Source organism: Micropterus salmoides, unplaced genomic scaffold (assembly GCF_014851395.1).
Source record: "Micropterus salmoides isolate LMB-PRFRI ecotype aquatic unplaced genomic scaffold, ASM1485139v1 Ms_hic_scaffold_6, whole genome shotgun sequence".
NCBI lineage: Eukaryota > Metazoa > Chordata > Actinopteri > Centrarchiformes > Centrarchidae > Micropterus > Micropterus salmoides.
Genome location: NW_024044348.1, coordinates 27,492,917 through 27,513,906, shown reverse-complemented (window position 1 = coordinate 27,513,906; position 20,990 = coordinate 27,492,917). Strand labels below are relative to the sequence as shown.

Genomic DNA, 20,990 nt, shown 5'->3' with positions numbered 1-20,990 from the left:
GCTGGAGGTGACACACCGCCCCCTGCGGCGAGGAGGAGCTGTAGCGGTTTAGTTTCTTCTTCTTTTCTTAGTTAATGGCGGATTGCAAAGAACTTTTAAGTGCATACCGCCACCTACTGCACTGGAGTGTGTAACATCATATCACTCAACTTCAAACTCCAATAAGGTGCTCTCATATAATCTGTTCACCAACCCAGTGTCTTTTAAATAATGCCTTCCTGGTGTTTCTTATCCCCTTTTCTTCTCCTTCTGTTCCCAGTACCCCCATCAGATTGCATTCCTGCCCTGCCTCCTGAACCCTATCTTGAAATCTATCCTTCCAACTCAAACAATATGCAGTGCAAAATGACATGTTCAACATTTTCTTTAACCCCACACTTACCACACACTCCCCAATAAAAGCAAGGTGCCATTCAGGCCTGTGTGATCTACTCTCAGTCTTGTCATTATAATTTCCTCTCACCTGGTCCTTTACCTATCATTTTTATTACTGACAGACTTTTGTATTTTATAGTAACTCCTTCCTTTCCTGTCTTCCTCCCACCATTTCTGCCATATTTCGATACCTTTCTTCTTAATGACTGCTTTTCATTCTCCTTTTCCTAGTGGTATTTGAACTGTTATTTCCTTTTGTAATGGCTCTTTTGCTAGTTTGTCTGCAATCTCATTTCCATTTACTCGCTCATGTGCTGGCACCCAACAAAACTGAACATCTGTACCTCCCCGATGTAATCTTAATAAGCTTTGAAACATTTCTATCAGTAGGTCTTCGCTGACAGGCAGTTTAGTTTCCCACGACACTATGCAGCTCGTTGTAAAGCTTGGGGAACGCAGTTTTTAAAGAATGTTTTGACTGATAGTTATACAATAAACACAAATATTACACACTAATGTTTATTTCTGCTTGCATTTTTATATTTTATATGCATAGAACAATGCAATGACAATATTACTAAAGATACCAAAATGGTTTTGTGCAAGATGTTTGTGGCTGCTAGAATAAGGACCTTTCATGCAGTCTTAATTTTGGGATTGATATACGGCTACAAGTACTACACGCTACCAATCCAATATGAGGAAACACTGGTACAACGGTCTCCTGGTAGAACAATGATTGTCTTTTAAAAATATTTTGTAATTTTTAATTCTTCTAACCATGAAGTTTGATTTCATATAAAATACTGGTTACTTCACCTTTTCAGCAGTTGAAAAAAAAAATAATAATTAAAAAAAAAATGACTCTTGCAACACATGTTCACACTGAGGCCTAATCTGTGATTAGGATTCATAAGTACACACCGTTTCATTTTTGGGCTTTACAAACAAAAAGGTTGATCTTCTACAGGTTTAGTTTCACCCAAAAGTCACATTTCACTGCACCTGTGATGAATTGCAACAAAATGGGAGATTAAAACGCATGTTTAACGCAGTACTACATCATGTTCTGCTTTTTGTGGCATAGTGGCATTTCCACTATAAACCTTTAGTGCACTTTTTGGAGAATTTCATGCAAGAAGACAGCCACTGTAATGAAAATAAATGTCCCCCTATTTCTTTTCTACATTATCAAAAAATACCAATGAAACATTTGCAATACAGTCAGACTTGGAATAAATTATACTTCTCCAACCATTTATTCATGATCTTTACATAAAATGAGAAAAACAAAGTCAAACAAATCGGTTCCTCAAAATGTGAGTACAGTGTGCAAACATTTCTTTCTCTTAGCTCAACATTCAAGCAACTCCACTAAGAATCCCTTCCTTGCTAAAGGAGAATGTGTAAAACTTCACTGACAAAATGCTCACAACACAGAAAAAAAAACAAAGACACACAAGCAACTTTACAAAAGTACACATAATAAAAAGTCCCTTATAACCTTGGCTTACTTTATGGCTTTGTTCATGATGATTATGTGCAGTATTCTTCCCCAAAAAGTGCAAATTCTCCCAACATATACATGTAAACCTATTAACGATACAGTGATTTTTAACTGACCTTTGATTAATTACAATGTGTAACAGAAACAGTAACTGGAGCTTACCGAAGCTGTGCCATCTTGTGTACAGCTTGTTTCTTCAGGATGGCAAGGTCAGAGGACACATATAAACACAAGGCCAGACATTATCTGTAGCAGCCGTATATGGGAGCCAGCCATATTCACAGCAGATGAGGCAATGTGGGGAGAGGAAGAGAGCTGGGTCAAATGTTAACCATCTCCATTAGAGTCTGATCCAGCATCTGCTTTGTGCTCAGGCACTCTTCTTTAGCACGTGTGAGTTTATCTGTTAATATAGCATTTCATTGGTTAAAAATCTTTTCTTTTTTTTTTTAAAACAGCGCAGAGATGCACAGACTATAAACAGACAAAGCTCTAGTCCAAAATAACAGTGTTAGACATGTGCTGGATGTTATTACAAACCTTATGAATGGGAGAAAACTCTCCTTTTTCCTCGATAACAGAAGTTATCATTCATTAAGCAAGTACATATTCCTCAACTCCAATACTGTGAGCCAATTCACTGTAAATATTATAAGCAAGCTATAGACAGGGCTGTAGTCAAGACTGGCAATTTATTTAAATGATGCTTTTGTCCTGCAGTAATTCCAAGCACCCTCTCAGTTTCAGGCCCATCAAAACAAACCTCTAACCTCAAAAAACAAAACACAAACGTGAGCACCGATTTACTCCTACTGATCTTTATGGGCCAGTTATCTCCTTCTAGAACTATCCCTGATATTGTTTTGCCAATCCTTTATCCTATCACAGCTTTTTGTCCTTGTTATTTAAATTTTACACTAAAGCTTAAGCTGTAATCTGTTATGTTTTTTCATTTGATTTTTGAAAAATACTGCATGTCTGCAAGTGACATATTTTACAAGGTGTAGCCTTGCAGTTGTTCTGGCAGATCCGTCATCTAGTAGGTACATGCTCCTTATACCTTCCAATCAGATATGACAACCTATCTCTAAACAACTAGTTGGCACACAAATGGTGCGAATTGGCTCTACATGTACCAGTGGTCAGCACTGCATCCTTGCTGCTTTGCACCCAAGTACACTCCCTCCTGTGTTACTATTTAGACTTGAATTCAGGAGGGTTTGCACATTCATTCAGTGTTCATACTTATTCAGATTGTGAGCTTAGGGACAATCTGTCAAGCTTGTGGACACGTGTCTTGACTGAAATGCTACAGATAAAAATAAAGTTCCAAGAGAAAACTCAACTCCAATGGCAACAGATCAGCATTAAAACCAAAATAATGGGTGGTTTGGGTCTCAGCACAGTTGACCACATTACATCTTCTGATTTTTAATTAATACTTACAAAAAGATAGCATTCACTAAGCATTTTTGTTGGAAACTTGTCCTTTTTGTTTAGCCATTATAACATTACAGAGGGGAATTGTAGATGTAGAAGGAATTGTGAACCCCTTGCAGCATTTTAGGAGCTTTCCCTAGCTGCGGACCACTTGCATCATTGCCAGCCTTTATGCCGTGAGTAACAGCATGCAGATTTTAAATGGTGTGCCACAGCCTTGTCAATAACAGAAACTAAATCAAATCCAATCAGTAACTTTTCATTAAGTTGTCTGACCTCCCATCAGGAACTGCAGTTTGAGCATGCATAATGTGAAAATCTTAAATTAGTATTCCACTTTGTTAAAAGCATTACTTGGTTTGTTAGGTTCTGTGGCATACACACAGTTGTCTCTACTCTTATATCACAGCATTAGACAATATGCCTGAACATTTTGAGTTTTTAGAAGAATGAAAGAATACGAGAGCCCATTCCAGTTTAAGCCTCGTTTAAGGCTACTCTCAGTTCATTAGTCAGAAGACGGTTTTTCTCAAGCTGCTTGTATAGATGGTCTTGACAGTCAGAAAGCAGGTAAGAGAAAAGGGAAAGAGACAAAAGGCAGGTTAGTGCAAAAGACAAAGAGTTAGTGCTGCTTTGAAGATAACCACAAAAAAAAAAAAAAATATGTTTGTATTCAAGCTGTTGGACTTGATGACCTCATGCACATTTCAAATTAAAGCAATGATAAGCAATAATAATTTCCAAAACATCTAAAATACTGTCCTGGTTACCCATGGCAAAATCACTTACTCATTCTTTTTGTGACCTTTGGTGCAGGGACTGAGGCTAGGCTGATTGAACTGGAAACTATTACACCAAAGCAAAATAATCTGATTCATGATAGAATTCCTTTCCTTAAAAAGGAGGATGTGGAAACTAAAAGATCTTTAAATGTAAAATCCCAGGTGATACAGTTGATCTTTTTGGTCACCAAAGAGTGCTCAATTTATTAGGGTTTGGTAATGTAAATCTTTTTCTCCAAAACAGCAGCACAAATAGCTGAATTAACTGTCTATCAAAGCAGGTAACCTGTCATTGCTGCCAGTCATTTTAACGTATTCTTCTAATTCTAAAGGAAAACTGAGAGGGGAGCTGTTGGTTACAATTAAATTTAATTAATTAAAACACTAATACTGCCATAATACCAAATATTGGCCCTCTAAAACAGAAAAAGGAGCAGTGAATGAGAGGAGTCTCACAGTTTATTTATAAGCTACTCAAAAAACATGTGGAGGACAAAAAAATAAATATTTTAAAAAAAGAGAGGACAAATGGAAATGAAGAAACATCACAGGAGAAAGGGGGAAGAGCTGGCATAGATGAAAGAATGTTTATTTTACAGAAAGCAATACGGCTCAGGTCTGTATGAGAGACAAACAAATGGAGGGCAGCAGCGCCGGCCCAGTGTGCAGTAGTAAAGAAACAGAGACAGGAGACAGAAAGTTGGGCTGCGCTGCACAGGAGAGAGATGATGACGCTCAACCAGCTTCTGGGGTGAGGGGTATAAAAATTTAGCTGTGAAAAAAAAGAAGAACAAAAATTGTTGGAGATGTGAAAAGGAGGAATGGAAGATAAATGACATGCAGCACCAAAAGAGGAAAAGGATGCAGAGCTGAGCCAAAAAAACAAAAGGAAACGAAAAGAGAACGACACTTTCATGTAGCTGTGTTGCAAGAAACTAAGAGGAACTTACACTATTACTTAATTCTGTTAGTAGTTATCAAAAGGTTTGGGAAATCTAGCCTAAGAACTTAGACAAAAATACATCTAAAAAACACATTTACTTCACACACTCAATGTTAGACAAGCAGTGAAGGCCGTTTAAAAAACAAAACAATCCATCTATCAATAATAATAAAAATCACTGCATTCAAACATGCCACAAGAGGGAGCTATTGTATGTTGTTAACAGCGGTTAGGGATGTTGACATCTAAAGGCAAGTGGTGGTGAATTACATGGAAGTCATGTCATTGAGGGCGTGGTCCAGCTCCTCGCTGATGGCCTTGTACTTCAGTTTCTGGGCATACAGCTCATCTATTGTGTGGTAATTATTATGACGTCGCAGTGAAGGATTTGTGAGGGGGGGAAAAAAAATAAGACAACAGAAACATAATGGTGTCAGAGAATAGAAGTCATAAGGAAAACGCAAATACAGAAACTGGTGGTGAAAAAAGCCAGGACAGAAATAGGAAGTACACGTTGAACAGCTGCTGATGTGTCAGATTCCTGAGGAGTCACTGAGAAACTGCATCACATATGTCACATATTCCATGACCCTGGAAAGACTGCTCGAGACAAGCTGGCCTTGAACAGTCACTACACCAGAATGTCAAACAGCATTGTGGTGAGAAATGCTGGTGCCAACATGAATAATATCACGACGGCCTCTGTGGATCTCTGCTTTGTTTCCCCCCCCCGGTAGACAACTGACAGTGTCCTGAGAACTATTTAACAATCCTGCCAAGCTGATAAATACACTCACACTTCACCCATGTTTACAACAGAGGCACTTATTACCCTTTAGCAAGTGTCCTTCAAGAAAATAGTGTTGGTTTTACAATATTATTAGACTACAAGGAAATCTGAATAAGCCCCAACAGGGTTGTTGTTTTGACTGGTTGAGTAGCAAAACATACCCATACCCTTTGTCAAAAAATGAAAAAAATGACAACTTTTTTCAGTGCCTAAAAATCTAGAAGAAAAGATTCATACCCTCCAGGTCATCAATGGTCTTCTCAAGCTTGGCAACTGATCTCTCAGCGAACTCGGCACGAGTCTCAGCCTGAATGTGGAAACAGTCAAACATTAGCAAGTGTCATCAGTCAAGAGGTTTACATTACTAGCCACAGTCCCACAGCACTTAAAGGCTAAGGTATTTTTCAACCTGGGGCCTATACTTCGAAGGAGAATTTGACTGTAGCGAGGTAACTTTGGGATTAACCCTGGGTTTTCAGTCCTACAACGGTGGTTCACTTCTTACTGGGGTACATCACCATGGTATTTTATGCTGAACAGCTAACCTGCTCCGGAGTAGGTTCAAAACACCGCCTACAGACCAATCAATTGTCTTGGAAAATGGTATTACATCCCGCAGACCCTTTTATAGGCTGCTGTAGGTGGTGCGGAGATCATCCTACAACACACTTGTAAGATATGAAAGTAAGCCTAATTACAGTTTTGAAATATGTTTTTATATTTAATTGCACCCAAGTCTGTTTCACACACCCCGTCACAGTTAAAAAAAAATAGTTTAATATGTTTTTGTGTGATACTAAATATTATGAGCATATATTTTGGTATTCAAAATGACTTTGTTTGTTATAAATTTAGGTTGCATTGTTTCTGACATTATAGAGACTGGTCATGTACTGCCCCACCTTTTGCAATTTGGGCGCAGGTCATGTGGATGAGTTTTCAGTAAATGTAAAGCTGAAGACGTGGTTGAGATATTATTTGAACAGTTGTTTATTTTCCCATTTTGTTGCTTTATGAAGTTAATTTAGAACAATGTTTGGAACATGAGTGTGTTTAATGAATTAATCTGATTTGTAAGTTACGAGAAGTTCTTGAAAGAGTTGGAACTTCATGTCGAAAAGTTGCTGCAGCTGAAAATATAAAAGCATACACACCTAAAAAAATACTTATGTAATTATAGTCACATTCAAGTAAGTAATAAGTTAGCATCCAAATACCCAGTTTCAACGACGCTTTACAAAATGCAGATGGAAGAAAAAAGCAGAATGAACAATTTTTTTTAATGACTTACTAGTGATTTATGCTAACTTTAGTTAACTCACCTCCTTCAGCTTGTCTGTAAGAACCTTGATCTCCTCCTCGTACTTGTCCTCTTTTTGTGAGTACTGTAGTTGGCAAAAAAATATAAATAAAATTCTCTCTCTCTCTCTCTAATATACAAGACAGATTTCAAGGGTTTATACTGTGGATTAAATGCCATGAATCCTACCTTCTCTGCCTGGGCCTCTAGAGACTTCAGGTTGTTCTGCACGGTTTTCAGCTCCTCCTCGAGCTCAGAACATTTGCTATTGATTTATGGTTTGTTTGAGTAAGCAGGAAGATGCCAAACAGACAAACAACAAATTACAACACAATTCGTCTGAAAAGTTATTTAAAGTTGTGACTTTAAAGTACTTACCTCTCGGACAGCTCAGCACGCTCCTCTGTACGTTCCAAGTCACTCTCAATGATCACCAGCTTACGGGCCACCTGAAGTCACACCATACAAAATTAAAGTTCACAACACTAGTCCGATATATCAAGTCAGACAGAATGAATGAATCCCTAAAGGTGACAAATGTAATACTAATAATTTATTTATGACTTGTTGGCAATAATAAGCATCTGACAGAAAGTGGCCATTGAGGTCAGCTGTTACGTTAAACTAAAAGAATGTAGAAATGCTAAGCTCGAAGTTCAGCGTGCAGTGAACAGCTGAGAAACTTGCCTCCTCGTACTTGCGGTCAGCCTCCTCTGCAATGTGTTTGGCCTCCTTCAGCTGGATCTCCTGCAGCTCCATCTTCTCCTCGTCCTTCATTGCCCTGTTCTCAATGACCTTCATTCCTCTGAGGGAGAAAAAAATAAATAGTGTGGTGGGTAAGTCATGAGCACCACAGGCACAATAACAAGCGAGTATGTTTTGATAATTCCCTTTTGTGCACAAGAGTTAAGTAGTTTGGGCTGGGAAATTCCATTCTTATGCCACTTGAAAGAAAGTTAACCAGTCCTCTACTGATGTCTCATACTAGATTATCCGTGGGATTACTATCTGAACAAAATGTCTGCATACTTTGACTGTGCGTGGGAGGTCATGTATGAACAAACACCAAGAATAGAGTATGACACACACACACAAGGTGAGGAGTGTGACTGTTATCCATGCCGTCGATACCTGCACTTGTCGTACTAAAGACGTCATTTAAATTTCCATCAAAATGCTACAGGTGCAACTGGTCAGGAATTATATTGCATTAATAAAAGACAATTGGTGCAAGCAGGACAACAGTGAATCATTTAGTCTTGCTATTATGAAAAACATCATAGAAGAAAACATTTTTCTATCCCTGTTTCAATTTAGTACACGCCTCTGAACATCAGTGCAATATGACTTCCAGCCGCCAGTGGCAGCACTGAGCAAAATGTTAGGAGTGGCACATGATACACAGCATGTATCATGCACAATCTTTGTTTTCTTATTTGTCTTTTTAAAAGAAGCATTTAGTGCACAGCTGTGGCACCACTGTGCCTCAAAGCGTTTGCAACGGCATGGGAACCAATGCTTCAGTACAGTGGAGTGATTTAGTGACTTTCAAAATGTAAACATCCTGTCCTAACCCTGCCACATCACTCTTTTTCAAAAAGACTACAGGTCACCGAAACAAATAATATGATGGGGAGCTGAACACCTCACAAAATGTGTAAATCAAGAGTGTTCAACTGCAATTTCTCTGTATAATACCAAGGAATAACAGAAAGCCTTGTGTGGAGCGTGTTGACCAAAGTGGGGTCTGTTTTTCTCGGTGCAAGGTGCCCACCTCTCGCTCTCATCAGCAGCCTTCTCAGCCTCCTCCAGCTTGGTCAGAGCTGTGGACAGACGCTCCTGAGCACGGTCCAACTCCTCCTCAACCAGCTGGATACGTCTGTTCAGGGAAGCTACATCTCCCTCAGCCTAGGAGAGACAACACCACAATCATGTAGAGTCAATTAAGTTCATGTGTATAAGCTAAAATGTATGTAATATTTGGCAGCTGGCTTTGCAGGCTTGCAACACGCAGCCCATCCCATGCTCTCCAGGAAGAGCTTGGGCTGGGTCAGGAACACGCCCAAGGGAGGGATGCAGGCTCTAATAGGCACATTTTACACACAGGCTGAGAGATGGATGCTATTTCTCTTCTTTTAAAAACATTTTAAACACATGTTCGCAGTACATTTAAAGAAAATGTTAGCCTAATGTGCCCGCCCTTCCTTCCATCAATCCGTCCAGTGAAATCTGCAATTCCCCGTGTCACAGTGCTTCAGTTATCTTTTCACATAAATACATTAGCTTCACAACACGGCTACGAAAGTATTCTGAAGAAAAGCAGCTCCCCTGTGCTGCAACCAGCTCCTTGCCCTGCGGTAGTTTAACACAGGAGAGGATTTTATCTGAGAGGACCTGTGGTGGTTAGCCTGCTTTTTACGGAGCTGTTTGTTTATTCAGGACGTGCCGGGTAGTGTCCCTTCTCTCTACCCATCTTTTAACTCGCATCCTGCAGTGGGCTCATTTCAAACATGTCTACCTGACACCTGACTGGATCAGAGCATTAACCGTAGCTGTCTAGGCCTAGCAGCCACGCTTTTTGACCAGATGTACGCCTAATACCGTCTACAGTCTGAGGACTAATTGCCTTAAATAATTAGCAGCGGCTTACTGCTTCCCTCGCACTCCTCTCCTGATTCAGTTCCCGCTGTAGTGAGGCTGCCCGGTCCTCCGCCGCATCGGCCTGTTCCTGCAACGACTTGATTTTCTTCTTCACAGCTTCCAGAGAGCTCCCACCGGCCATGTTCGCTGTTTTTGTTCTCAGCTAAGGTAGTTTCCCCTCAGCTCTGTGCGGGCTGCCTCAACGCAGACACACACACTTGGAGATGCGGCGCGTTTGATCCCTGCCCCCACCTCCCTTAATCAACCGCTGATAAGGATTGGGACGTGCCACCAACCCCGGAAGTACCTGATTCTACACGCAACTACAATGTATCAAATAAAAAATATAAATTTTGCTGATTGTCATTGTTTCTTTGTTTCTTTGTTTTTTCAAATGAATCTCGTGTCATTTTTTAAAAATACCTTTAGTCAGTTTGTCTATCTAATTCATGAGCTGTTTTAAGAGCATCCCCTACCGGTAAATTGAGCTAACCCTCTCATAATCACGGCTCCAGACATTAGACACTGATTCAGCCACGAGCACAATCAACAAGTTACAATTGTGAACACATAATTACCCACACACTTTGTGTAAGTGCAGTAGCTTTATTTCATGCTGCTTGCTGCCTGCGCACACTTTACCCTCCCTATTGCAATTTTTATTTGTTTTCTTTTTAAGTAACTGCAACTTAATTTTGTTCTGATTTATTATGGTTTATATTATTCTATAGATTCTATTAGAAATGTCCGTGCTTCATATTGTTGTAGATGCAATGAATGCATAGTAGATCTTCAATTTAGTCTACAGCTCTTATCGTTGGTATGCATCTGTTTTTGTACTTTTTTAGTTTCCTTGGCAATCAGTCAATCAATCAATAAAGTCCATCTTAAGGAATCAGTAAAGCTTATGTTATCTTAATAATACTATTGTAGTGTTGTTGTTGTTGTTGTTGACATTGTGGCTGATTGTGGCGTAATCAATTAGGCGTAATTGGCTAGAATTAAAGGCAGTCAATAAACTGACAATTTCATTGACGTTGGACTGAAGAGTGCCAGCTGAAACCAGAATAAACACAAATCTGTCAGGGATTTTCTAGGTCAAAATATGCTTGTACAACGCCCTATTGAAACCCTATACTGAGTCTGACCCTCAGATTTGTCAAAATGGCTGCGGAATGTACTGCCTTTGAGCTGTAACCTTACCTTATACAGCACAAGAGCTAAATTTATCTATCCATATTTTCATCCCATACAGCCCAGGCCTCTTATAATTGATTATGGCGCAACTTAACCATTAGAGTAAATCTGTATGGGGGCTGGTAATCTTAGTTCCTGATGCGGTCCAGTAGGTGGTTCAAGGTCAAACCATTGTGCAGTGGGTGCTCCACCAGTCAGCAGTGCTGTCAGCCCAAACTCACATCTGTGGCTTTCTTCTCAGCAAGCTCCAGTTTCTCCTGGGCGTCCTTCAGGGCTTCAGAGTACTTGTCTAACTCATCCTCAGTTGACTTCAGCTTCTTCTGAAGGGCTACAAGGTCATCCTCAAGCTTGGACACAGAGAAACAAGAGGGGATTTACTAACATGTAGAAGACAGACATAATTACTCTCAGGCTCAGTCACAACACCAAGTATATGACATCTCATAGCGTCTGTACATAATCTCAAAGGTATGAAAATAATAGCAATTGTGCTACATAAAAACTGAATATCAGCCGTTTAGAAATACAAATTCTTGGCTATTAGAATAAGTTTATTGTTAGGCATTATGGTTAAATCATGAGAAATCCAATTGTAAATATAAAATGCTCCCTATTGTTGCCAACTTCATATAGCCCAAGTATAAAGTAATAACGCAGAAAGCAAATATTTTATGATTGTTTTATGAAGTTTATTTAATCCTATGAAGACAGACATTTAATCTTCAGTCACAGGTCAATGCGCATGCAGGAACCATGCAGGGCCAGGCGCACCATGCCACTGTCACCCGTGCGTAAAAGCACCAGAGCGGGTTTCACACTGGATGCCGACCTGTTTGCTCCTGTCCTCAGCTGCCTTCTTGTCTGACTCGGCCTGCTCAGCTCTGTCCATGGCGTTCTCCTTGTCGAGCTTGAGCATCTGCATCTTCTTCTTGATGGCATCCATGGCTGCTTAATGTCGGGGGTGTCCGCGCAAACCAAAAACAAAAAGAAACTGAATGAAAGGAGCGGAGCGCCTGAACCACACTGAACGCCAAGCTGGAGTGCGAGCTCGCCTCCGCTGTAGTGAGTCAAATATGTAGTTTGGCTGGCCAGTTACTGGACACTTTCTTGGAAACAATTGCAGCTGTTTGCCAACGTAGAACCTGCCTTTTTTCATCTCTTCAGTGATTCGCTCTTGCAAGACATTTGACCACCTCCATGACTATACATGGGGTTTGGATGTCAGGAAGGCACTCCCCCACACACACCAAGACGTCCACTCTAATTTCTTTTTAAACACCCTCCGAGGAAGCAGTGTCAAGACTCAGAGAGGTAGTAGATCCACAGAGGGGGATTATCTGGAAGAAATATGCTTATAATAATGATCTCATTATCATCCAGGAAAATAACACAGAAACTAGTAAGTAAGTAAAGTTTATTTGTTTAGCACCTTTCACAGATACAAATCACAAAGTGCTTCACAATAATACCAATACAACAAAGTAAAATACAATGCATAAGAAAAATAGTAATAGTAAAACATAGAACAAAACCATAAAAAAACATAAAAAACCCCACATCTAACTAAAAGCCTGCTTGAATAGCAGCGTCTTCAGTTGCTTTTTAAAAGAATCAACAGAATTCACACAACGTAGAAAGGTAGGCAAAGCATTCCACAGCCTAGGTGCCACTGCTTGGAATGAACGATCCTCTCTGGCTTTAAAATGAGTGTGGGGAACCACTAACAACCTCTGACCTGATGACCTCAGACTGTGGGTGGGAGTATGAAACTGTATCAACTCAGAGGTGTAGGGAGGAACTTGACCGTGCAGGGCTCTAAAAGTAAGGACCAGGATTTTAAACTGAATTCTATACTGGACTGGTAACCAGTGAAGTGCTGCTAAAACAGGTGTGATGTGTGCTCTTTTGTTAATGTGAGTTAAATGCCTTGCAGCAGAGTTCTGAACAGCCTGGAGACTGTAAAGCTCCTTCTTGCACAAACAAGTAAAAAAAACTGTTACAGTAATCTAAACGAGAGGAAATAAAAGCATGAATGATCATCTCCAACTCACCCTTTGACACCAGTGTTCTTAATTTGGATATATTCCTTAGTTGGAAGAAACAGTTTCTGGCTAGTTGTTTACTCTAAGGACATTGCATAATCAAAAACAACACCTAAGCTCAAGCCTAAGTCAACAATATGCTGTTTAATCAGAGGGATTCTACTTTCAGTGGAGATAATCAGTGTTTCTTTTTTCTCCTGAGTTCAGAAGCAGGAAGTTGCTACATAAGCACTGTTTAAAGAGGTGGTATTATGCTCATTTTCAGGTCCAAAATCCTATTTAGGGGTTGTACCAGAACAGGTTTACATGGTTTAATTTTCAAAAAAAACATGTTTTTGTCATACTGCACATTGCTGCAGCTCCTCTTTTCACCCTATATTGAAAGCTTCGTTTTTAGCTATGGAGTGATACATCTTATCTCTAAATGATCTTTGTTGGGAGTTGCACATGTGCAGTTGGTAATAGCCAATCAGAAGCAGAGAAAGGCAGGTCAGCGAAAAGACCTTAAACAGCTTCAATTCAGTTGAAGGCTACATGTTGCTGACCAGGTTGGCAATTTGGACTGGAGCAAGAGTTTGACTGTGGTGAGTTATTAATCTGTAAGAAAAGTATCTTTCATCCATAAAGTTTTAACTGAGCTCTGTCTCTACATCACAGTAACAACTTTATGTCCATTGACTGCTTGGAGGGTAGCTAGTGTTTGGAAGGGAGAGGAGGTGTGTGCTGCAGCTCAGTGTTTTTCCACCTGTGTTTTTGAGGGCATGTCGGACTAGTCGCTCAGCGAGCATTATGACTCATATTTTCATTGTGACATCACAAGAAAGGGAAGTAAAGGCTGGACTACAAACCAGCTGTTTTCAGGCAGTTCAGAGCAGTGTTTTCTGTGGGAGATGGGAACTCCCTTTGGGGTGGACTTTGGGCTTTTTCACTTTGCAAACCTAGTACATGCACAAAAAAGATATATAACTCAATAAAGGAGAGGGAATAAGCCAAAAACCGTAATACCACCTCTTTAATACTGGTCAAGCAGTTGGTTAAAGAAGACAATTTATGAAACTCAGTTTCCTTGAACGAGCAGTACCGTTGAATATCATCCGCATACAGATGGTAAGATATGTCACTGAATTGACTAATTATCTGTCCTAGAGAAAATATATACAAAAGGAACAGGATGGGTCCAAGACGGAACCCTGAGGTACCCCACACGACAACCCTGCAGTTTCATGATCTGATTTACATAAACACTAAAACTTCTACCAGAAAGGTAGGATGTAAACCATTTTAATCCAGACATCCCAACCAGATCATGGAGTCTATTTATCATAATATTATGATCAACAGTATCAAAAGCGGATGAAAGGTCCAAGAGAACCAAAACTGTGTGTTCCTTAGAGTCAGCTGACATCAGAATGTCACTAGAAACTTTAAGTAATGGGAATTTGTGATGAGCGTTTTTCCCATGACATTTTATTGACTAAACGATAAATTAATTAAATAATCGTCAGATGAATCCATAATGGAAATAATGGTTAGTTGGAGCCCCACATTTTACATCCATGTACTCACAACACATTTTGACATTTCAACAGAGATCGGTGGTATAATGAATTGTAATAGCACTCCATGCACCAGAGCTATTCATACAAAACAAATATATCTTATTGGATAAGCCCCTGTGAAAGTTCTTCTCCCTCTGTGGGGTGTCATATTAGCCAGTAGGCTATGGCATGTTTGTTTTCCAGGGATCATTTCAGCAGCTTCCTCAAAGCATAGTTGAACATCCGAGCAGCAATCAGATAGGCTTTGCTCTCTTGTACTCTAGAAGTATAATATCATCAGGCTTGTCCAGCTCCTCACGCAGCTAGTACATGCCTGGGGTTATATCCAACGCAGGCCGCAATGGATATAGTGGCCTTAACAGTGGAAGAAACAGAAGCTTCAACAGCCCCCCTCACCGTGCCTCTGTGATAGTTCACAAGGCCACTGGCACAGCCGCAGCTGTCGCACACAACCTGTGGTCAGGACTGGTGGGTGGTTGAGTAATAATAGCTTACTGTTGACTACAGTAATTCATTTTTGTACATGCTAGAGAAATTGAACCTTGAGAAGAAGAAGAAATGATCAAATCTTGCTAAATATAAGTTAATGACAGGTTAAATGTTGTACATACATTCACTACTGTTATGTAACACCATGAACAGCACTGTCTTCTTGTTCATAAAGCACAGCAACCCACGCTGACAAGATTTAGTCATTATCTAAGAAGCCTTTCTTCTTCTGTCCCTACTATTTTGCTAGTCTTTTGTTGAGTGCATGTTTTTGGGGCTCATACTGCTTGGAGAGCACCTGCTTGACTCTGTCTATGGCCCCCTTTAGCCACCCCCACCCATACTGAGCTTGACTTTCACATCAGATCATTCACCATTTTGGTTGCTCTGTGTTTCTCTTGGGGTTTTTTTTCATCTCCTATAGTCTTTATTAATCATACATAGAGCTTAATAAATAATGCTTCTGCTTCTGCTTCTAGGTCTTAACAACTGATAAAGAAAAACTTCTTAATCCAACAACAAGTTGGTCTGTAAAGTCAAAGTTTTTGTAGCTACATTTTGAATTTCTTCAAGATAATTTTGTATTTTAAGTCCACTTTTTGCATTAAATTGTTTGTTCTTTTTCTTCTCTGTTGTCTTTGGTTGTCTGGCCTGATATCCTTCCTTTGGAGCTTTTTTTTAAGGCAGTCAGCTGTCTCTATGTTGTCATCCAGCCACGTGTTTTGTTGACTGTTAAACAGCCAGGCAGGCATGCCTATCATGTACAGAGATCACAGAGGCTCATGGCGCAATCCATGTCACCCTACCACCCTGGATAGATAGAGTCACGAACATCACCACATCGTACCTGTCCAACAATTAATGATTTAGTCATATTAAGGGTTAGGGTTTTGATTCAGGGGTCTGTAAAACATTTTAAAATACTTCGGCCAGGAGTTTTTTAAGTCATTTCTTTAAACATAACTCAGTTTGTGGTATTTATTCTTGCTGCTCAAATGTGATTTTTTCTTCTTCATCTTCTCTTGCAAGGGCCATTTATAGGTGTACAACATGTTAACAGTGTTTTGCCTGATGCAAAGACAAAGTGGTCAACCTTACGATTCTGCAGTGCCTTCAGTCAGTTTCATTCACACTAATGTAAGGGAACTAACAATCCACAATCTAAAGTCCATGTAAGATGTACTCCTTTTTCAACTGACCATTTCCAGACTTGAGCAAAAGTGCTAAAACAGGCCTTATTTCTCAAATAAATAGCAGCTAAATCAGGTCTTAAACATTGTTGCATATCCCAGCCGTTATTTCTTGAGAATTGCTTAGTGGAAATCACTGGCATATTTCTGCACAACACGCCTCTCTTTTAATTGGTCTGTTCAACAGGGAAAAGTATCACTGTGACTCTGATTTCTTGTGACGGGTGTGATAATTACAAAACCCTCAGCATTCCCAGAATTCCCATCATGCAGGAAAGTATGCAAGCCTGTAACAATTATTATATTAATTAAATATTATATATATTACTGTATTATGGCCTTTTTAAAAGTCACATTTAACGACCTCTGAAATTTGATTTTATTAGATGACCTTTATCTGTTGATGGCCATGTATGCATTACTGATTTAGCATAGTTAGAGATTCTGTAATTGAGAGACTGTTATAATTATCATGCCATAATTTTAAAGGTATAATATTATTGATGCTGAGGTGGGGGTTATGTGGTGCCTGTTCACCTGACCACAAAGGCTCATCATGGGTGTGTTGAAGCAGCTGGGTGAGCAGCTCCCAGACAAAAAATGTCTAGACTAGTATTTCTCACACCTCTCAAATTATTAAAAGTATCGAGGAGTAATGTTGGTGTTTCACCCAATCCTTCTGAGTCAAACTTTATCTCTTGCAGTGCTTCAACTTAATAAAGCTCATCATAGCGGTTCAGACACGCAGAGGTCATGTGTGAGGTCATGTAGAAATACCAGTGTGATGAGTGTGTTTAGCCACAGTGCTTGTTACAGTATGTCACTTGTGTGTCATTTTCCATCAGTGGAGTAACACAGCCAGCAAGCTGATGTGAGATTGATCTTTTTATTGAAATGAAAAGGCGGGAAATTGAGCATTGAGGCAGGTCACAGTGGCTGAGAAGAAAAAGTCTAGTAAGTCTTTGTGCCTGTGGCGCCTACAAGTCAGGGAAGGTAATCGTATATTGAATACAAGTGTCTTCAGCGGATGAAGCCTCTAACCTTGCTATGTAGCACATTGCAGTCATTAGTAACCATACCCGCTGTCTGACGTTTATTATAGCCTAATTAGATTTAGGGTGTAAAAATAATGGATGAGTCATCTTCTATCAGCTGCTTGTCCACATTAAATTCAATGCCTTCGTCCTTTTAGCCAGGGTTCTCGTCATCTCCTCCCCAGCCAAGTCAGTGTAACAGGGCCTCTTGTTAAATTCAGATCCAGTAGAAGCTGGAAAATGTTAAAGGTCAGTCACATTTAGATTTCTGTCACTTTGAAAAGTGTGTGCTGTCGGGCATGCCTTCGAGACAGTGGCTGATCATCAGCAATATCAAAATATAATCATTATTAATCAGAATATGCTAACCCTGATATCTTCAATAAAGATGGCATAATATAGTTGCCTATTTCAACATGATCCCCATCTCCTTACAGTACACATGGAGTGAGTAGTGGTGCGATATAAAATGATTCTGTAGTGGAAGCATTATTTTATAGGGGATATTAGTCAGATCAGAATACGCTACCCCTTAAATGATCTTATAATATAATAAAAAAAACAGAATGTCATAATACTGTGAGAGTTGCACCTTTATGGGATTGGGAACACATAATGTATAATTTTTCTATAGGGCAGAGCGACTCGATAGACTCTGCTGTCAAATAGCGCTGTGGTAGCATTTTTCGACAAGGCTGCATCGTCAGAACACCCATAAGGTTATTGGCAAAATACTCCCAGAAAAAAAGGAAGTGTGTCAGCGGCTATAGACAGACAGGGAGACAGCTTCAGGCAACATGCTAAAAACTTAGATAAACTCCCACTGCAACATTAGAGTAATAGTTTTATCAGCTTGAGGTTGAACTAATCCAAGGTCGTTCCATGAAAATGTTACATTTACGGCATTTAATGTTAGCCAACGTGATACATCCTCCTTAGCTCCCCTGCTGCTTTCCAGTAACTAACATTACTATGTGCGCGGCCACTGCCAGCCGGGAGAGGCGGTTACACAGGTAGCTCCGCTTTAATCTCGAGAAGCTGCAGAGCTGAATTCTCTATTCATTCAACTTACACTGTAAATTTGCAGCTAAAATGAGGCTTATTGTTGATGCTTTTCTCTCTGTCTCTCTCTCTCTCTGTCGCCTGTCATTCACCGTTCTGGTGCAGAGTTTAGCGTGCATGCCCTGCTGTGGACAGCTGCATGCACGTCGTGGTTCCTCGCGGGTCTATTTCAAGTAGCCGGCTATTTAAACACGATAAAATATTCTTTATGTGGTTCATCAACGGTGATAAATAATCCGAAACTCCCGCGAGAGGCGGACAACTCGGCACAACACCCGTGAATCAACAAGTGTTCCTCTGTTCTGCCACTTCACACATACACGCTGCGCCTACACATGCGCACTGACGACCCAGGTTTAGGGTTACAATTTTGGATTTATTCACGCACTTTAAAAACATTTATTGAACGTTTTATTCTTTTTACATGTTTATTTACAGAATTAAACGTTTAAATGTATATTGTAATAGGCTATATATTAGCTTATTTGGAGAAAACAGGTAGTTCTATGTAAAATCAGACGTTGAGCACCCCCATATCGCCAAAACGGCATGATCCTTGTTTCACTGCGAAGCTCTGAATGTGAGATTGACAGACGAATCAGGCTGCGTCCATGGGAGCATCGAACCTTAGCTAACGTTAGCTGTCTTCTTCTGCCTCGCATCAAGGCTAATATAAAAAAGATAGCTCCACATTTGCTTGGTACTGTGAAATCATTTCTTGCAGACTAAAATAAATACTTTGACATATTACCGGTGCTACACAGGATAGTAATATGGATCGCGTTAGCTGGTGAAGTAATGTGGAAAGCTATCACGTTACTTATTATATATTTCAACAGATAAGCTAATGTGACTCTCCATGACTCCAGCCTTTCTGATGTTTTCACGGACATCATCTGATTCTCGTTTTGATTCGCATAAGCTTTTATTGTTGTTTTGTATGCTTACATGGAGTTTACGTCGGAGTCTGTGTTGTGCTGGGGGGCGCTTGTTTTGTGGTGTTAGTGGACTGCATTTCGTTTGCCGGGTGTTGTCGCTGTTGTCGGAGAGAGGCTCGGGAACGCGCACAGAGCCAGGCTACATCCCCACCAGGTGTGATCATTTAAGAAACAGAATGGTGGCTGTTCAAAGCAACAGAGAAAACAGGCGTGTGCTTCATTTCTAAGTGAGGCTATAGTCCATTGACAATAAGGCTGTGAAAATTTGATTAATGAAGAAGTAATATCATTGAAAAACTGCATATAGGCCCTTTAAGGGAATATAGCAGAAAAAGGATTCCAGGCTTAACAGCAGTGCCAGAAGCAGCTGTGCCAGGGTAATTGACATTGCCGCCTCAAAATTTTGTGCTGGACAAATTTAGCACAGGCCTCAGTTCATAGCACGGACTCATTATAGCTTCAGGTTTAGTGCCGACTCAGAAATACCATCTTGTCCTGACACTAAACTGACAGACACGGAGACACCCTGTTTGCTTTTAGAAGTCACCTCTCTGTTATTGACTGGGACAGGAGAACTTGTACTGGTTCTGCATCCTGACAGTACTGCTGATGAGACATCTTGAGAGGTTGTAACAGACAAACATGGAAAAGCTTGGAGATTTCTTTGTTCTTTATTCAGACAACTGTTGTTTACTTTGTGGGTAATTCGATTTCCCAAGATAAAAAGTTTTAATGCTGTATCGTATCAAAGCAGTCTCCAAACAGCCTGGAATATAATTGTGATGCAGAACTGAGTCTTTAGAGGTTAGGGTATTGAACCTCAATGCATTTTCAGGACCATCCAAAATGTGTTTGTGGCATTGAGGACAGAAAACTGAAGTTTCAAAAGTTGATACTGAATGTTTATTCCTATTATTAATAGTGTTCATGAGTTCTTTGATCAGATATTTTCTGATTTTTTTTTTAACTTTGCCTCAATAAAATACAGGCAACATGCATCAATATGTCTTGGATTACTATTAGTCCTTTTTCAATTTTACTTTGCTAAATAGCAGTCAAAAGTAAGTATATGGAGTGTAAACATACACAACATACAAATGATTGTAGAATGTAAACTCCCACCAGGTTGCCAAAAGCCACAGATTTACACATTAAAAGTTCAAAGGACATGACATCGGTGTCCTCAATGGTACGGCCCTGAGTGTGCTTCCAGGTATTTGAACTTGTGAAAGATGTGTTTCTGCCTTTGTGTGTCAAATTAAGCATGCATCTTTTATCTAATAGAGATGTTTTTTTCTGGGCTTTGGGATGCGAAGATGTCTTTACGCCTATTTCCAAGTCCACGTTTACAAAACTAAATAAATAAGTCTGTGTTCCTATTGCTTTGTACACACCAAGAACAAAACTTTGTACAAAAAAAAAGTACAGTTGTTTCTCCTGAAATTTCACTCTCAGAAATGAGTGTCGATTCACGCTCACGAGGACGATGAGAAGAAGACCTCAAACTGGAAGACGACAAAGAAGTACCAAATATCAACTGGCAAAATAGGGGATAAACATGGTAGAGTGTAAGGTAATTTAGGTCTCAGATTTAAGAAGAATGTGTAAACCAGAAAGTCAGGATATAATAAATGTGAAATGCACACACATTTTTGTCTTTGCCCCACAACCCCCCCAACAAATGGTGATTTGACACAGAAAG

The 20,990-nt window shown here is 39.9% G+C and overlaps 1 protein-coding gene across 8 annotated transcripts; it reads right to left on the bottom strand.

Moving 5' to 3' along the window:
* Positions 1 to 1,605: 1,605 nt before the first annotated feature.
* LOC119889791 (tropomyosin alpha-1 chain-like) lies at positions 1,606 to 12,029 on the bottom strand. 8 transcript variants are annotated; one of them, XM_038700607.1, is made up of 10 exons: positions 11,804 to 12,027; positions 11,196 to 11,321; positions 8,912 to 9,045; positions 7,825 to 7,942; positions 7,516 to 7,586; positions 7,327 to 7,402; positions 7,160 to 7,222; positions 6,075 to 6,144; positions 5,318 to 5,396; positions 4,785 to 4,876 (listed from the first exon to the last, which is right to left on the bottom strand). In XM_038700607.1, exons 1-10 carry the CDS (start codon positions 11,915 to 11,917, stop codon positions 4,873 to 4,875), a joined length of 855 nt encoding a protein of 284 aa, XP_038556535.1. In that variant the 5' UTR covers positions 11,918 to 12,027; the 3' UTR covers positions 4,785 to 4,872. The 8 variants fall into 8 exon arrangements, with proteins under 8 accessions (XP_038556534.1, XP_038556539.1, XP_038556536.1 ...); XM_038700606.1 differs by lacking the exons at positions 4,785 to 4,876; positions 5,318 to 5,396 and adding an exon at positions 1,606 to 2,285 and having other exon boundaries at positions 11,804 to 12,023; XM_038700608.1 differs by lacking the exons at positions 4,785 to 4,876; positions 5,318 to 5,396 and adding an exon at positions 2,323 to 3,873 and having other exon boundaries at positions 11,804 to 12,028.
* Positions 12,030 to 20,990: the final 8,961 nt, after the last annotated feature.